General features: G+C 41.1%; 1 protein-coding gene across 3 annotated transcripts in view; it reads left to right on the top strand.

Moving 5' to 3' along the window:
- The window catches only part of ap3d1 (adaptor related protein complex 3 subunit delta 1), a 31983-nt gene extending 19052 nt beyond the window's left edge, over positions 1 to 12931 (top strand). The window contains exons 15-34 of one of the 3 annotated variants that reach the window (XM_018728294.2): positions 371 to 602; positions 729 to 874; positions 1325 to 1466; positions 1793 to 1864; positions 2413 to 2488; positions 2788 to 2984; positions 3786 to 3859; positions 4365 to 4388; positions 6233 to 6392; positions 6640 to 6774; positions 6968 to 7021; positions 8629 to 8718; positions 9373 to 9516; positions 9677 to 9724; positions 10216 to 10405; positions 10762 to 10850; positions 10973 to 11058; positions 11339 to 11460; positions 11754 to 11833; positions 12157 to 12931. In XM_018728294.2, coding sequence (XP_018583810.2) covers positions 371 to 602; positions 729 to 874; positions 1325 to 1466; positions 1793 to 1864; positions 2413 to 2488; positions 2788 to 2984; positions 3786 to 3859; positions 4365 to 4388; positions 6233 to 6392; positions 6640 to 6774; positions 6968 to 7021; positions 8629 to 8718; positions 9373 to 9516; positions 9677 to 9724; positions 10216 to 10405; positions 10762 to 10850; positions 10973 to 11058; positions 11339 to 11460; positions 11754 to 11833; positions 12157 to 12252 — 2257 coding nt within the window. In that variant the 3' untranslated portion in view covers positions 12253 to 12931. The remainder of the gene's footprint in view (positions 1 to 370; positions 603 to 728; positions 875 to 1324; positions 1467 to 1792; positions 1865 to 2412; positions 2489 to 2787; positions 2985 to 3785; positions 3860 to 4364; positions 4389 to 6232; positions 6393 to 6639; positions 6775 to 6967; positions 7022 to 8628; positions 8719 to 9372; positions 9517 to 9676; positions 9725 to 10215; positions 10406 to 10761; positions 10851 to 10972; positions 11059 to 11338; positions 11461 to 11753; positions 11834 to 12156) is intronic. The other 2 variants (XM_018728295.2, XM_018728296.2) reach the window with 2 other exon arrangements.
- The last annotated feature ends 4419 nt before the right edge of the window (positions 12932 to 17350 follow it).

The raw sequence follows: 17350 nt of genomic DNA, 5'->3' as shown, positions 1-17350 counted from the left end.
TTTTTTTTTTTTTTTTTGGCATTTAGAGCAACTGTTTACTCAAACAGCATTGATTCTGATATTCCATTTACAAAAAAAAGGTTTAACACTGAACCTTGAGACAAGATGAGTGAAAAGTGTTCAAACAGACTGTAACCTAGAAAGCACTTTATGCTGTTCCTACAATTTAATCCCCTGTTTGTTTGCATCCCAACTTGGCATATGGCATCCTGTGCTACAAGTGAAGAACCCCCTGCTTTCAAAGACCACTCCGTAATCTTCTTAAGGGATTCATAACTTGAATGCTGTCATACTGGCTTGGGGCTGAATGTCACACTTAGATCATGCACATGAAAGAATGTGGCCCAACGGTAGATTTCCTTTCCTACAGCCACTTGGAGGACCCTCTGCAAACGCTGGAGGCAATGCTGCGACCCAAAGTGGCCACGCTGCCTGGCCATATCCAGGCTGTCTACATCCAGAATGCAGCCAAACTCTTTGCCACAGTGCTGCGAGCCCAGGAGGGGGTGCCAGATAGCCAGAAGGCGCAGGAGACCAGCCAGCTGCTCATAGACAGGCTGCCGCTCTTTGTCCAGAGTGCAAACCTCGAGGTGCAGGAGAGGGTGAGTGGACTGCCGCCACTTCCACATAGACTTGGATACATCTTCCAGATAGACCGCATGGCCTGTCAATGTCCCAGGGGAGACGGTGGCTAGGGAGCTCAGCCCTTCTTGCCCTTTCTTCCACAGGCATCCTGTGTGCTGCAGCTGGTGAAGTACATCCAAAAGCTGCAGCAGAAGGAAGTGGCAGTGGCAGAGGAGGTGTCGGCCCTGTTTGCTGGGGAGCTCAACCCTGTGGCTCCCAAGGCACAAAAGAAAGTGCCCATCCCTGAGGGGTCAGTACTCCTTGGCTGGCAGCGTAACAGAGCTCTTTCTGTCTTTTAGCCAGACCAGCTTGCCATCTTGTGTGCTCAGCATAGTAATACTGGGTTAAGCTGGTAACGTAGTGGTTACAGCTGCTACCTTTGGACCCAAAGGTCACAGGTTCAAATCCTAGCTCTAATACTCTCGAGTAAGGTACTTACCTGGAAATTGCTCCAGTAAAATTACCCAGCTGTATAAATGGGTAAATAATTGTAAAATAGCTTAGCATTGTAAGTCTCTTTGAAGAAAAGTGTCAGCTAAATGAATAAATGTAAATGTAGGTTAACATGATGCTGATTTTTCAGTGTTGTTGTGGGAACAATTAAATATCTTGGAATGTAGTCTGTGTTCTCAGTTCCTTAGTCCTGTACCCGCGTTATAGTTATAGTGTACTCTTATTCTGTTACAATTTGGTCCTTCAGCCTGGATCTTGACGCTTGGATCAATGAGCCTCCTTCAGAGAGCGAGTCTGAGGACGAGAAGCCCCGGGCCGTGTTCTCCCAGGAGGAGCCGCGACACACACGCCCTCGGCACACCGAGGTTGATGAGAAGGAGCTGGCCAGGGTATGCCACTTACCGCTTATCCTCACTGACCTTGATTCTGCAGAGCTCTTATACACTTAATACACACTGCCTACAGAGTTTCGGAAGCAATTTGGTCAGCAGTTTATATCCTTATCATTCCCACCTCATTAAAGACACACTCACAGCTGAAATTTATTTTTTTTTTATTCTTGTACCACACATACCTTGGATGCAGTCATATTAAATTTGCTCTGTCACACCTGTGTTCAAGTTCAGTGTTACTCATCTTCACACTTACTGTAAAATTTATAAACACATTACTTTTTACTCAGTTTTTTTTAATCATGTGTTCATTACCCTTTCAGAGAAGAGAAGCCAGAAAACAGGAACAAGCCAACAACCCTTTCTATATCAAGGCCTCTCCATCCTCTCAGAAGGTACCTGTGCTTGTGGTACTTTTGCATAGTGTGGCAGGTAGTGTTCTGTATAGATGTTCATATATATATATATAAAAAAAAAATAGTGACGGCTGTACTGTAGTTTGTAGTTGTTACAGACAGCCACATGAACAATAGCCAGATTTTAAGGGTTGCTTATTAAAAAATGGAAAAAAGCAGGCCTTACTCACCCTGAAAAGTTTGTCATATTTTGAATGCCCCTAACTAGTATTGTCTGATTCACTGAACGAAGACTTTATTACAGAAACAAGAAACATTGCGCCGTTTACCTTTCTCTGTGCCTTCTGCATACCTTATACACAGCACACTGATATTCACTTCATCTTCTTCTGTGAAATCATGTCATTTAAAGTGTAATTAGCTTATGTTTTGTGATGATTAGTTCCAGAACTCAGGTTGATCTCCAAGAATTTGGAGTAATGATTTCTGAAGCTGCTTGAACTTTCTGTACTGGTGAAATGATAGATTATAAAGCAGCAGGATGAAGATGCTTGAATCCTGAGTATCCTCCCTATTCATCTTTACAGGTTTACCCAGAGGTACCAGGGGTTGAACACATTCCAGTGGTGCAGATTGACCTCAGTGTGCCTCTCAAAGTCCCAGGTATGATTTGGGAATTACCTTGATTGACCTTTCAAAATGTAGAGCTGTGCAGATATGTAGGCAACCAATGAATTACCTTCCCTGTCTCCCTGTGTTAGTCTCTCTTCTTTCTTTGTGCACACGACTGCATCTTGCGTAATGTGATTCTTTATCATTTTCATCCTTTTTCACTCTTCCATGTTTTCTTCATTATAGTCCGCTCTGTCTCACTGAAGCTCCCTCTGCCAGTTCTGCACAGGCTGCTTATGTTTCACCCCAAAACGGTCCCACCTTTCTATTTTTCTTCTCCTGTCCCTTAGGGATGCCCATGTCTGATCAGTATTTGAAAATGGAGGAGGAGCGCCGGCAGAAGGAGAAGGAGGAAAAGAAGAAGAAGGAGAAAAAGAAGAAGAAGGAGAAGCGGGGCCGGGGACGCAAGCATGAGTCGGGCCCAGAGAGCGAGGAGGACATAACCCCTGCGCACACAGTGGACATAGTCACTGAGGAGATGCCAGAGGTTGGTAGCAGGATTAAGCTGATGGGTTGTTATACAATCTTACACAGGGTAAGATATTAAAACCCTTGTGCTAAGATTATGGGGGCTGGACACAAACTGCTAATCATACCAACAGTGGCCACTTCCTTCTCAGTACTTATACCAGCTACCTCAATCTACCAACCATCTTATTTGATCTTAACTAACTATCCATACTACCCAGACCTCTTCAGAATACCACTATACACCTGCACACCAGTATATATTCGCCCTGGATGCTACTCTCCTCACCGGGGATCACTGCAATCACTTCGCTGTGGTGGTCAAGTGGGAACCTTCCTTTATTGGTGTTTTGTTGAACTGAGCCCACAACACCTCCAGAAGGCTCAACAGTGAGATCTGGCATCCCAGACCCACTCCCCTTCATACTCACAGCGCAGTCCCAGTGATTCGGTCCACCAAAAGCCTCCCATTATAACCACCTTCCAACCAGCACACAACCAAGCCACAACATAAGCGCATGGAGGTGATAAGCTTTAACATTCAACATTTGCATAAACAAATAGACAAAAGCTTAAGTCTGCTTCCCCCAAGCATTCTGCTGCCTCCTGAGCCACAACCACTGGCTAGAGCTTTCCGCTGCCTCAGACAAGTTTAATGCTGCCTTTAATGACTGACCCCTAAAACCGAAGTGCAACAACAGCAACATGGTTGATTTGGAAGATGAGACAAAGCTGTCCAGGCCAGGGTTAGAAGTAGGCAAAAACAGGGTTAGACTGAGTTTGTGTTTATGTTTTCTTTACCCCTTTTTCCCTGTCCCAGAATGCCTTGCCCAGTGATGATGATGACAAGGATCCCAATGACCCACACAAAGCTCTGGACATAGACCTTGACAAGTTAGTACAATTACTTGTCCTCCTTTTCCCACATTACTTTGCTGAGATGTGGTGGAAAAAAAAACATTTCCCTTGCTCTGTTCTTCTGCACAGGAGTTAGGTTTTAGCTGTATGACTAACCAATTTTGTAATAATTCAGATGCGCGTATATAAATATTGATTTAGTATAAGAGTTGCTGTTTGTTTCTTAATTTTTTTTTACTTAATTTGTGAACAATTCTTGTAAGACAAATCAAGGCAAGAGTTTTAATGTTAATTCCTGAATGAAATGGTGAGTAGCACTTGTGGTTGTATAAACCATGCACATTCATAGAAACTGCATAGGCAAAGTGACACACGTCCTTCTCTGAGCTTTATGCCAGGGCTTGCTTAAGAGAGGCTAAAAAACTCCTGACCCTCTGTAACAAAGGTACATGCCCTCTTGCCACACACACACTCACTACACTGTGCTCTGTGGTTCTCTCTTTCTCTCTCGTACGTACACACCTCTCTGCCCCTCGGGCAGCCTGGTAGTGGGAGCCTCACGCAGGTGAGTCCAAGCTTCTTCCAGGTTTGATGAGGGGACACATTTGATGAGGTATAGTCTGTATTAGTATTCCTCACTTTAGGAGTAATATTAGTATAGTAGTAACAGTTAAAAAGTCACATTCTGTATACTGTAAGGTCTCCCTTAGCCTAAGGAAGTCTTAAGGGGTAAGAATGTGGAAATGCTGGGTGGGTATGTGAATGAACTCTTTTATTCATGCCCTCTGAACACAAGTGAACAGTCAGACATGAATAGTATAGGAATGCAGATAGATTTTTTTCCCTTTGTTTCGTAAATGTATTTTTTTTCCTTACCTGATAAAATGTTGTCATATTCCAGGTGGATACCTGTTTAAATGCTCAGTTGAACATCATTGCACTGAATTATGTCATTTGGAGCTCAGGAATACAGCACACTTTTTAATATGCACAAGTATTAACTAAAATAACAATTGCTTTAAAAAAGCATTAAACAGGACGCTAATGCGATCTGTGATGTGCTTCATTTTATCAGTTTTGGAAATGCATCTCTTAAACACTGAGTTGGTGTGGTTTTAATGAGCACTGTACAGTCTAATGCCAGAATCTGGTGTAAAGGAGTGTATGCACACAGCATGGCAGACCTGGTTCACAGCAGCTGGACACTGACAACCTGCAGCACACAGCACAGGCATCAGCTTTGTGTCTCTCAAGGGGACAGCAATCACCATTTACTTGGAATGTGCTGCTTTGATTTACCAGGCCTTTGGTTGTTGTGTAAAGAGCTATAATGCAATGGTAAAATGTTTTATGTGACAGTTGCATCCTCTTTAAGTCACATGTTGAATTTATTGTACGACCCCAAGTCTAAAAAAGTTGGGACAGTGTGGAAAATAAAGATAAAAAGGAGTGATTTGTAAATTGACTTGAATTCAAACTAAAACAGTATAAAGACAGGGTATTTTCATGTTTTACCTAATTAGCTGCATTGTTTTTTGAAGATATACATTTATTCTGAAATTGTGTGCAACACATTACAGAAAAGTTGGGACAGTTGAGTGTTTACCACTGTGTAGCATCACAATGTCTTCTAATAACACTTAAGTGTTTGGGTGCTGAAGACACCACTTGGTTAAGTTTAGCAAGTGGAATTTTCCCCCCATTCATCCATTATACAGGTCTTCAGCTGTGCAGTTGTACAGGGCCTTTGTTGCTGTATTTTGAACTTCATAATATGCCACACATTCTCAGTCAGAGACAGGTGAGGACTGCAGGCAGGCCAATGTATTACCTGAACTCTCTGCTTACACAGCCATCCACTTGTAGTCCGGGCAGAATATGGTTTGGCGTCGTCCTGCTGGAAAATGCAGGAATGTCCCTGGAAAAGATGGCATCTGGATGGCAGCATATCCTGCTCCAAAATTTATATATATCTTTATATATTAATGGTGCCCTCTCAGAAGTGCGTGTTACCTATGCCATGGGCACCGACACACCCCCCACACCATGACAAACACTGACTTTTGGACCTGATGCTGATTACAGCTTTTTATTTTTATTTCAGAATAAGCATATGTTTTCAAGAAACAATGCTGATGATTAGGTAAAACATGAAATACCATGTCTTTGTTTTTCTTTCAATACCAGTCAAAGTCAGTTTACGATTCACTCTTTACAATTCACTTTTTATTGTATTAGCATTTTCCATACTGTCACAACTGTATTGGAATTAGGGTTTGTGAAAGAGTGGATTCTGCACTGTCACTGCCAGCTGCTGCACCAAAAGTGCATCTTTGTCTGTTAGCTGTGGAGCAGTTGTAGACAAAGTTTTGCACTCAGTAATGACTGTCCTCCATCACTTTTCTGCAGGCCTCTAGCAGACAGTGAGAAGCTTCCGGTGAGGACACATCGGCCCACAGACATTCTTAAAAGCCCAGTGGAGGGGGCTGAGTTAGAGAGTGTCTCTCAGGAGCCAAAGAAGAAGAGTAAGAAGGATAAGAAAGAGAAGAAGAAGGACAAAGAGAGGAAGGTAGGATGAGGGCCAGTGCTGGCGATCTTTTGTTTCACGCCTGTAGATTAAGTAAAAGTAAGACTTTTTTATTTATTAAATAAAAATGGTTGCCTTAACTTTTTTGAACATGTGCCATATCCAGATTTCTCATGCTGTACAATTTAACGAGAGCAGAATTTCTTTCTCTTCGGGCAGCCAGCATTTTACCTGTTTAGCTTCTTTTGTGGGTTGGCTCCTTGCTGAAGCAGAAATGCCACTTTTGTAGAAAAGCAAAGAGGAGAAGAAAAAGAAAAAACACAAACAGGAAGGAGATGATGAGCTGGAAGAGGCATCAGAAGAACCTGTTCAAGCAGGAGAGAACCCTGTAGCAGCAGCCCTACCCGCCACAGCACCTGCGGAGGTATGAAATCGCATGTTAAGGATTATTCAATCATTGTACGGACAATTCACGTAGATTGAAATTTAGAAAGTTTAAGAAATAAGACCTGGACCTGCCAAAAAATAGTGCTTTCCTTACTGAAACAGTGTTTTGTTTACTTTTAGACTTCACTTTCAATTTGTCTGGCCTTGACCCTGAACCCTTCCATTTTTAGGGGTTTAATCTGGACTTTTGGCTCTCTAATGTTCCGGTTCCCTCTAATAAACAGGTTGAGTTTCCTTTTTTCCTTTTTTGCTTTCACTTTTTCACCACCTCAACACCGTAACCCATTCCCTCTTCTCCTTACTACCTCCTTGCAGCTCCTCTATTTCAAAAGACACTCTAGGTTTTGCACTCCTGCATGTCTAACTCCCGAGGACAGTCCCCATTATCGCTTTTGTCTTTTGGCCCTGGGCTGACTGTGTTCCCTGCACAGATTTTGGCTCAGACACAGTGTGGCCTCATGTCATCATCCCTTCATTTGATATTTTTGTCATTTTCTCTTTTTTCCAGCTCACTCAGTCATTTCAAGCATCTTGAGTTCTGATCTGAGATTATTTTGAACTGTGTCCAGCTATTGGATGCTACATTTAAAAATGTTGTTACTTTCATTCACCCTCGTGAACCTGAAAAAGAAAATTAAGCCATCTTAAACATCTACAAAAATAGAGCGACTTATAATTTAATACTTGTTCTTATTTGTAATACCCACGGTCATTGACAGAAATTCTCGTTGCATTTTTGTTCCATAATGCAGTCACCCCTCCCCCCTTACAAAGGTTACGCGTTGCTGAAAAACCCTTTGTGAGGCAAATTCTCCCAACTCGGCACGTAATGACCTTTACCTTCAGTGGTAAAACTTATGTGTTTGTGAGCCCAGACACTGACACTCATTTATGCTAAAATATCACCAAATCCTATTAATGTGGACAGTTACTTCAGTAGTTAACATTAGTTATGACGTAACCAAGGTAGTTTACCTTCATTAATTACTCTTTAACACTGTTTATGGCTGTCTGCCTGTGGTCATTGAGCACTTTCATAGCTATTACAGCATGTACCGTACAGTCAGTGTGGGTTCTTCTGGATGCACTGATTTCTTTCTGTCCAAAGACGTGTGTTTCAGATGAACCGGTGACGTTAAACTGCCGTGTGTGTGTGTGTGTGTGTGTGTGTGTGTGTGTGTGTGTGTGTGTGTGTGTGTGTGTGTGTGTGTGAGACACCCTGCATAAAGCCAGGGACAGGAACAGCATTCTGGTAGCTTAGTGTTTAGAGCTGCTGCCTTTGGACCCAGAAGTTGCAGGATCGAATCCCAGCTTTAGTGCCCTTACTTAGTGTACTTGCCTTAAATTGCTCCAGTAAAATTACTCAGCTATATAAATAGGTAAATATCTCTAAGTAGCCCCACAAACAACCCCCCCTCCCCCATGTTTCAGACCACTCATGTGGATTTCTTTTGAGTGCCCTGGTTTTTTCCCCCACAGTTCACTGATCTGTTTCAGGTGCATTGGTGTCTCTACACTGGCCATTTGTGTGTGTGTTACATAAGTTACATGTTTTAATAAGTTATGCTTTGTTGTGTAAATGACTGTAGGGAGTTCAGTGCAGTGTATCCATTACTGTAAGTAACCATTGACAAAGGTGTCAAACTCTATTCGGGTCCCCAGTAAATGTAAATGCCCACTTCATGCACGTATATGTAGTACGGTAACCATCTGTGTTTATTAACTGTGTTAACTACTTTAAATGTCTACCATTTTGTGTGTGTGTATGTGTGTATGTGTCTTACTGTAGACTAAATGTCGTTTAAAGAGCAGCGCATCTCTGTGCCCACAGGAGGCAACAGTGCCAGTTCTCCCACCCGCCCTCGATGCCGCCCAGGTGTCTGAGCCTGAAGAACACAAGGACATGGAGCCAGAGGAGACTGTGAGTCTACAGCCAAGAGTTAATACTGATGGAAGTTTTAGCCCTCCTTTGTCTTTGAAGGAAATTAGGACTCTGGGTGGTGACTTGGCACAGGAGCCCATAGCGGCTATAGCTGAGCATGTTGCGTAACGGCAGGCTCCCATGCTTGTTGCTGCAACAGTGAAACTAAAAAGATGTAAATCCTCAAACATGACTGTTATTGCTTTATTACTTTCTTCACAGACCTGTTCAACATACAGTTCTAAATTGCACTGGAAAGCCTGGGATGTAAATCACAAATACAGTTTTTATGACTTTGTCCCCCTCACCCCAGTGCAGTCATTTAAGACTGGTGGGAGGTGGGATTTGACCAGGCATGTAGTCCTCTTGGCCAGCATGCTGCAAAAAGGTTTGTCCAGTTGGAACAGGCTTCCCTTTTGTCAATTCAAACCTCTTTCAGGGAACTTAGCTCTATTTTTGGGCACAAATGTGGGTATTGTAAAAGACATAAGTAAATTACCCCACAAGTGTGAATTGAACTTGTATTTGAAACCACCTGATTATGGTTTTATGCACTTGTACATTCCGACTGCCAGTGGCACAACATTATCACCCTTACAGTCCTTTGCACATTCTGACAAAATTACGAAACACCTTTGTTTCTGCCTGCTTCAGAAGTTTTCCAAACATAAGAAGAAGAAGCAGAAGAAAGAGAAGGAGGACAAGAAGAAGAAGAAGCGGCATCACCGTCACCATAGTGACGAGGGCGGGGACGAGTCAGTGCAGAATGGCACTGTTGAGGAAGAGGAGCCATTGCCAGTGAGTATACAATCCACCACGTTGTTCTGCATCACACAGGTTCTTCCAGATGCTTTCCCATAATCCATCACAGTGATGGCTTTCATCGTAGGACTGTACTTTCTACCGCTTCGGTAATATCTGTGCCTTAACTGTGGTATTTCTCCTATTAATGTTTCAGCCCATGTCTAACTATTGCCTACTTGCTGAGAATTCCTACATCAAAATGGTGAGTAAAAACAGAAGGGAAGGAAGGAAGGAATACATTTGCTTTGCTTCACACCATTTGTCCAGACATCTGCAGGAAATTGCTCTTGTTTCCAGGATTCTCCTACAAGGTTTGGGTGTGACTGTATGCTTGTTTAGTCAACCTTAATTTACCCCAACTATCTTGATTTCATTGATATCCCTACTTCAAAGATGATGGAAGACACTAATCAGGTAGGGTTATAGCAGAGATAATGGTAACAGTGCATGTCATGGTGAGGAGTTTGAAAACTTTTTTTTTTTTTTTTTTTTTTTCCTTTTCAGATTTTTCTACGAGTTGTTGAAAGCAAGTAAATCTCATTGTAATATTAGAATTTACTTGCTGTGTTGCACCCAGTCTTTTGAGTGAGTGTGTGTGTGTGTGTGTGTGTGTGTGTATCTTGAGGCTGCACTGGTCTAAATGAGTAGTTTCTGAGCATGCTGCTATACCTGAGAGCACTTCTCTCTGTTCAGGTGTATGACATTCAGGGCAACCTTCAAGACGGCAGCCAGGTGGTGGTGTCGGTCATCTTTGAGAATAAGAGCACCAGCTTCCTCAAGTCCATGGAGTTCAATGTGCTGGACTCCCTCAACTCCAAGTTGCAGCGACCGGACGGGGCTGGCCCGCACGATGGCCTCAGTGTCCCCTTCCAGTTGCCCCCTGGTAAGGAGAACTAAGAGGGACTGTGATTAGGGGGTCTCAAACTTGTGAGTGAGGGAAAACTCTAGTACAGCAAGTGTGTGAGTGACAGAGAGTGTGTTCAGCTGATGTATGGATGAGTGACCCATTGTAAGTAGTGTATCTAGCAGTGTAAGTCACCTTGGTGAATAAGGTGTGTGGGCTGATAACACTACATAGAGTTCATTGGAAGTCGCTTTAGGGAAAAGCGTCTGCTAAATGAAGTAACGTAAACATAAACCCAGTTCCCCATTTGACTTAGAGGTACTGTTCACAGATCTGAGTGGTGTCTTATGTTGTATCTTATCTTCAAAACTTCTGATGATCTTCTTGTTCTGCAGGAGTCTCAAACGAGGCACGCTTTGTCTTCTCTGTGCAAAGCATCGTAATGCCTCAGAAACTGAAGGGAACCCTCACCTTCATAGTGAAGGTGGGTTTGCTAAGTAGCGTGTGTTTGTGCGTGTGTCTGCATTCAGATTTTCATCACAACACTCCATTCGGAGTCACGGATGTGTATTTAGGTTTATCTCTTAATGTACCTTCGTCTTCCAGTCTGAGGAATCCTCCACTCATGAGAAACTGGACTTCAAACTGCACTTTACCTGCACCTCATACCTGATCACCACTCCATGCTACAGGTCTGTGGACACCCAGTTCCCTGAATAACTGAAACTACTTACAGCCTGCTTTGTATCTAACATTCAGTTTATAGTAACTAACGTGTTGCCACACTTTTTTACATTGCATCCCATTCCATCAAAGTTTTAACCACTTATTGCTTTGGTTTAAGGTATATCCGCACTAACACTGATTATATTTGCATCATAAACTGATGTGTGTATCTGTATGTGTGAAAGTTGTGACATGAACAGTGAAGTGTGTGAAGGCAGTGCCAGTGAACCACTGTCCTTGTGCCAGTGACGCGTATGCAAAGCTGCTGGAGTCTGGAGATCTGAAGAGCAGCTCCGTGCGACTGGAGGGAGTCAGCATGTCTTTCCACCACCTCCTCGCCAGAATCTGCTTCCACCACCACTTCTCTGGTACACTGGGCAGGGGGACGATTGTGGCCCAAATGAAGGGAGTGGCGATGCAGAGAGGGTAGACTGTTTATGTAACCGTGGGGTGAGAGATTCTGTTTAGAATTGGAGTTAACCAGTGCATGGTAAGGAGGGAAAGCGGACTTGAGAGATATTACTCTGCATGGTGGGTCTTTAGTACTCCAAATCTGTCTGTGTGCAGCCAGCTTTGTCTCCATTTTTTTGCTTCTCTGTTTCTATTTGACATATAAATCTGTAAACAGTATTACTGAATTACTTCCTTCTTTCTCTTTTAGTTGTGGAGAGGATCGATTCTTGTGCCTCTTTGTACAGCCGGTCAATCCAGGGTCATCATGTGTGTTTGCTGGTTAAAACGGTGAGTGAACTACATTCCGGGCAACTGGAAGTAAAGTTGCTCCACTCTAATGTCTTTAACAACCTTGCTAAAAAAAATTCTTGCTCACAAAGTTGAGTTCAGATTTCCAGTTATGAACTGATGAAAAATAAACTGATTAGAGTATTAATTGTATCAGTTGTTGCATATTAGAGTATTAAATGCATCATCATCATGATTGCACAATCATTCAGTTTCGTTCGGGTTTGGTAGTCTGGGTACTTGAAAACATGTTTTACTTGCAAACTTTGATTTACTGTAAGAACGGAGATAATTTCCGTGTCTGACTATCTTCCCTCACTCAGGCTGACCAGACTGTTTCAATCGATGCTAAATGTGATGAACCATCACTGCTGGGGAACGTGTTAGACGAGATCAAGCAGACCTTCTCCATGTGCTGATTGTGTTAGTTAACTTCTTGGTGCCCCATCCACCCCCAGAAACATACACCACATGCACACCAAATGCAAAAATCTCACAACAAACACTGAGGCTGGTACCCCCCCATCATTAATTTGCAATTTGTGTATTTCTCTTTCTGTGCACCATTCTCTTCGCAACTCACTGACAGCCATTGTGCTATTTCCTTTGACCACTGCATCATTTGATGTCAGGATTTTATTTTTTCTCAGCTTTATCTTCCCGTTTACTTTTTGTGCTGTTTTTTCCGAGTTTCTCAACACTTCGTCTACTGACTTGCTCCATCACGTACTTTTTCTTATACTTTAGATGCTACATCCCCGCTATTTTCAAGTCTTGTCAACCTTACAGATTTTTAACTTCCCCCCCCCCTTTAGTATGCCCACTAAAACTGGATTTTGTATGTTACGTTTGTGTTTTTCTATTATCAGTGTGTTTGTCCCACTCCTGAGTGAGTGGTGTCTACCGCCAAAAAAATGACACAACCAGAGAACCAGAGAACCTGCCAGTTTTGGCCCTTGTTTAGTTGAGTTTCCTGTGCCCTGGGTCTCAGTGGTGACCACTTTCTGTTTTGTCAGCATCCTCCCTTAACTCAGACTTGTTCTAATCAATCTAACGCAACAATAATTCTATTAAATAAATGTGGCTTCACTGCAAAAACATTTAATTTGGTTTATGATGTGAGAGCTTTATTGGAACCATGGAGTATGCAGGGCACTGCGAGACCAAGGTTACAGATTTATGGACTTGTTTGGATTCTTCTGTAATAAATTCTCCCTGAATTGAAGGTTACTCTGTCATGGAATAGGAGCAGTTGCTGCTCTGGCGAGAGAGGACATGTTCTGTTGTGTGTGACCTCAGTACCTGTAGAGATTGTGGCAGGCCCATGCAATCCACAACACTGGTGCTCAAGTTTGTAAAGGAACGAAGTGGCAGCTCCCACTGAGCTCAGACACGGCTTCTTTTCCCCTCCATTGTCCATATCTTTTGCCCAGCGATTATCCATTGCAGCTAAGTTGAGTGTTTTAATTATAATGTTGTAACTATGCTTGTAGACAGCTCCATATATCAAGTTACTTATAATATTTAGTTGGTGTCTCAAAATGTACAATTTGGTGTGTTTAGCTGCAATAGTTGGGAGTGAGTAAGATATATCTGGATCTCTTGTAGAGAACTTCAAAGGTCTTGCCCCTTCCTTGGTACTCTGAAAGAACAGTAAGAAGCTGAGATTTAATTTTTTTTTTTTTTTCGTTAAACCAGTATTTCTAAATGTTACCTGTCAGTAACTTGTCTGCTGTTGGCCTTCATTACACTAATGACAGTTCACTTGAAGGGTTAACAGCACTGCCTTTGCCCTGTTGTGGTTTGCATTTTAAGTCATGCTTTTAAACTGCTGTGGGTCTATCCCATCATAGTATGCTATGGCTGGTCTCCTAGCAACAGCCCACTTCATATGCCTATGTCTGCAAAACTGCACAATAATACACGTTTGCACAACTCAGACAAGTAACCATACATTAAACGTTCACCACTGCCTTTACATGTTCCCTTTGCGTCAAGTGTCTGCGTAGCATTAACAGGACTCATTTAAACATGCTGCCTCCAGTTGCTTCTGCAAGAGCTTCCAATGTCTTGTGTTTATATGAGGATGGAAGTTACACACCTCACTTCTGCAATTTTGATTTGTGCATTACTGGTGCATTCATGTAAAATCCCACACTCCACATGGCGTGTCTTTGCTGCCCCTTAAGTAACTGTACAGTTTGAGCATAAGGTGGTTACCTCTTTTGGGAATACTAATAGTGAATAGTATCCATGCTTGGATGTTCTATGACAAAATGTATGCTAAATGAAGCAACAGAAACTATTTGTAAGAATCTCAGTGCAAAGTATTTCAAAATTTTCCGTTAATTGTGCATGAGTAAGAATGTATACTTTCATAACGTCATCCGAAACTACACCTATATCAACACATTTCCTTTTTCATTCCTTTATTTTGTACATTTTTACTTTGAGAAGCGTGACTTTCTACAGAACACGTCTACTACTTGTGATCATTAGATCATGTGTTTTTATGTTATGGATGTGCAAATTAAAGAATAACTAGGAATGTTGCATTTGAAACGGTAATTTCCTTCTGGATATATTAATTTAGGCTGGGGATGGCAATTTCTGCTTTGGGGATTTGACTGAAATGTCAAAAGGTTTGATTTGTTGCAAGTAAGCTGGAAAAATACCATTTAGTGCAACTGAAGCAAACACTTCCTGGAAACACCTCGTCTTAAGTTTAATTCTTGTGAATTGTAGTGAATCTCTTTCCTGCTGGATTTGGCTTTAAATAATGTAGAATATACTTCCCACGACTCTTGTCTTTGAAAACAGGTAATATGTAATTCCTGTTTGTTCGTTCTGATGCTGTACTATGTCATATTGTTATGAAAGAAATAATACAAGATCGAAAGGAATTAATTTATGAACATTCCCTTTAAAGAACAACATATACATATAGAAGTTGAGCTGCTGTAGTTATTTTGTGTTTAGGTGACCCAATAAACTCCTACATCTTATATAAAAAGTTTTTTCTTTACAGAAACTTCCTCTGAGGAATGGCATGTCTTGTGCATTTGTGCCTGGTTCTTGTGTGACAGAAATATGTATGATTAGTGTCACTGTACTGACCTAGGTACAATTCACTTCCCAAACAGAATGAATGTGTTTATTCCTAAGTATTAGTCGATGAGTACAAATGTATTCTCAACAACATATATAGTTGTAGGATGTTCAGGTTTTTTTTTTTTTTTTAAATTAATAAACATGACTTTCATTTAATTTCCAAATTTGTATTTACAAATCCCAGGGTTACCTTGTCTTCAATTAACGTGCCAGTGAATGATGATCTGGGATCCAGTAACTACTCTGTTCATTACAGCTTGACTGCGAGTCTTACTGGTTATTAGTTGTGTTCCTCATAAAGTACTCAATGTATTCCTGCTAACTGTACAAAGCTGCAATCATGAGAAAAGTGGGGTTCTTCATACCACTGAAGACAAAGTATTAGCTTTTTTGTTTTGCTAAATGACAAACACTAAAGTAATTTTTAAAAATGGCTGTGAGGATATAACAATACACACTTCCTTGTGAATATTCAAAATTGTAAACAAGACCATTTGATTACCTTTGCATTGCAAGTCTTTAGTTTTGCAGTTAAAATATATGCCCACATTTTGAGCATATATACCTTCAAAGTGGGAAAAAATAGACATAGATGAAAGTAGAGAAATACATTAGTGTTTTAAACTGGATAAACCATATATTTATGAAAATAATTAGAGCTGACCATATCATACCATATCATAAAATGGTATTTATGATTAGGTCTATTTCTATTGATGACATCAGTGGGGAAAAAATGTCTCTGGGACCAGTGTAATTAGAACCACAAGAGGTGAAGTGTGGCAAATACCAGAACCATTTAACCTGTGTGGCTTCATTACTGGTCTGATCTGATTGTTACATCATTCTGCAGAACAAAAACTGACTTCATAAAATAGTAATAGCAGAAACTACTTTGTAATACTCTGTAATAGTGTGTATATTAAGATACTCTCAAAAGAAATACTATTAAGTGCATTGTGACATGCATTTAATGGAATAGCATGCATGTGACAAGTCTACTTAGAGTACATTGTATTCAAAATGCTTTCAGTGTTTTACATATAAATTTCCCATGGACCATGTGCTAAAGTAATGAAATTGTAAATGAGTATAAGACTCACATTGCTGCCTGGATCAGATATAAGACCCTGGTTACAGCCTACAAATGCACCAATATAACTGCTCCCAGCTATCTACAAGACTTGATCATTTGTTACATCCCAACAAGACTGCTATGCTCTTCCACATCCACCCGCTTGGTGGTCCCAAGCATGAAAGGTAAAGCACAGAGGTTCTCCGTTGTGGTGGAATGACCTCCCCCTCTCACTCAGAACTGCTGAATCTGTCCACATTTAAAATGGGTCTTAAAACTCACCTCTTCCTTCTTTCATGCACTATAACTTTAAGATCTTGTCTTTTAAGCAATGGATATACCTTTACACAGCTATTCCTGTAATGTAATAAATGTTTATATGTATCTCCAAAAAAAATGACTAGGTGATCAGGAATCATGGATATTCTGATAAAGTTCAATGCAGCTGTGATGAACATTGGTTCATATGGTGGAAAGAAACTAACTGTACTTAAGAATCACACATCTGCATCCAAGTGTCTCCCTGCTAATGTAATGAACACATTGTATTTTCTATGAGATGTATGTCACTTTGGAGAAAAGTATCTGCTAAATGAATACATGTAAATATAAATATAAAAGCAGTACATTTTAAACGGAAGTAAATGTTAGCAGAAAACACCCAGAAAAAAAGTCAATGTGGCTCTTGTTTCTATGATGATATTTAAGCAGGCTTTGCCTCTTGTAACCGGAAAAATACGTTTCATACAAAAGCCAAGTGTCCAATGAATGGAGTAACAGAAAAAGACTTACCTGGTTCTCTGAGGAAAGCAGGGAAGAATGGCCTGAGGCTTTACACAAATGAGCCATTATAATTTTGGGTAGTGTTTATTTCTATGCATAGAACCTCATCTTCAAAAGAAAGTGAGTTTTTCTGCTGCCCCTCCTGCTGCATGAAGAGACAACAGCTCAACTGACAGCTTGTTAAACGAGAGAGGGAAAATGAAAGAGCGTATTAAATCAGAATAGAACAACCATAAATAACGGGAGCACAGAGGACAGAGAAAGTGGACACTTTCCAAGAATCCACAGAATCCAAGTGGATTCTTTCCTGTACCTCTCTTGACCCATGGCAGTCAGACAATTTTCTGCCTGGATAGCATTTCATTAACTGCAGTAAATCAAAGACTGATTATGAAAAGCCTTGAAAACACAAATTCAGCAGTTCTTAGGTAATCAAGTAACTTTTGCAAACTTGTCTTTTTAACTTGATTTTAATCTTTTACCATTTTTAAAATTATTACTGGAGACTGACAACATTGTCCAAGTGTCCTAGACACTTTTATTTTTAA

Source organism: Scleropages formosus, chromosome 9, assembly GCF_900964775.1.
Source record: "Scleropages formosus chromosome 9, fSclFor1.1, whole genome shotgun sequence".
Lineage (NCBI taxonomy): Eukaryota > Metazoa > Chordata > Actinopteri > Osteoglossiformes > Osteoglossidae > Scleropages > Scleropages formosus.
This window is presented reverse-complemented; position numbering and strand designations above follow the sequence as displayed.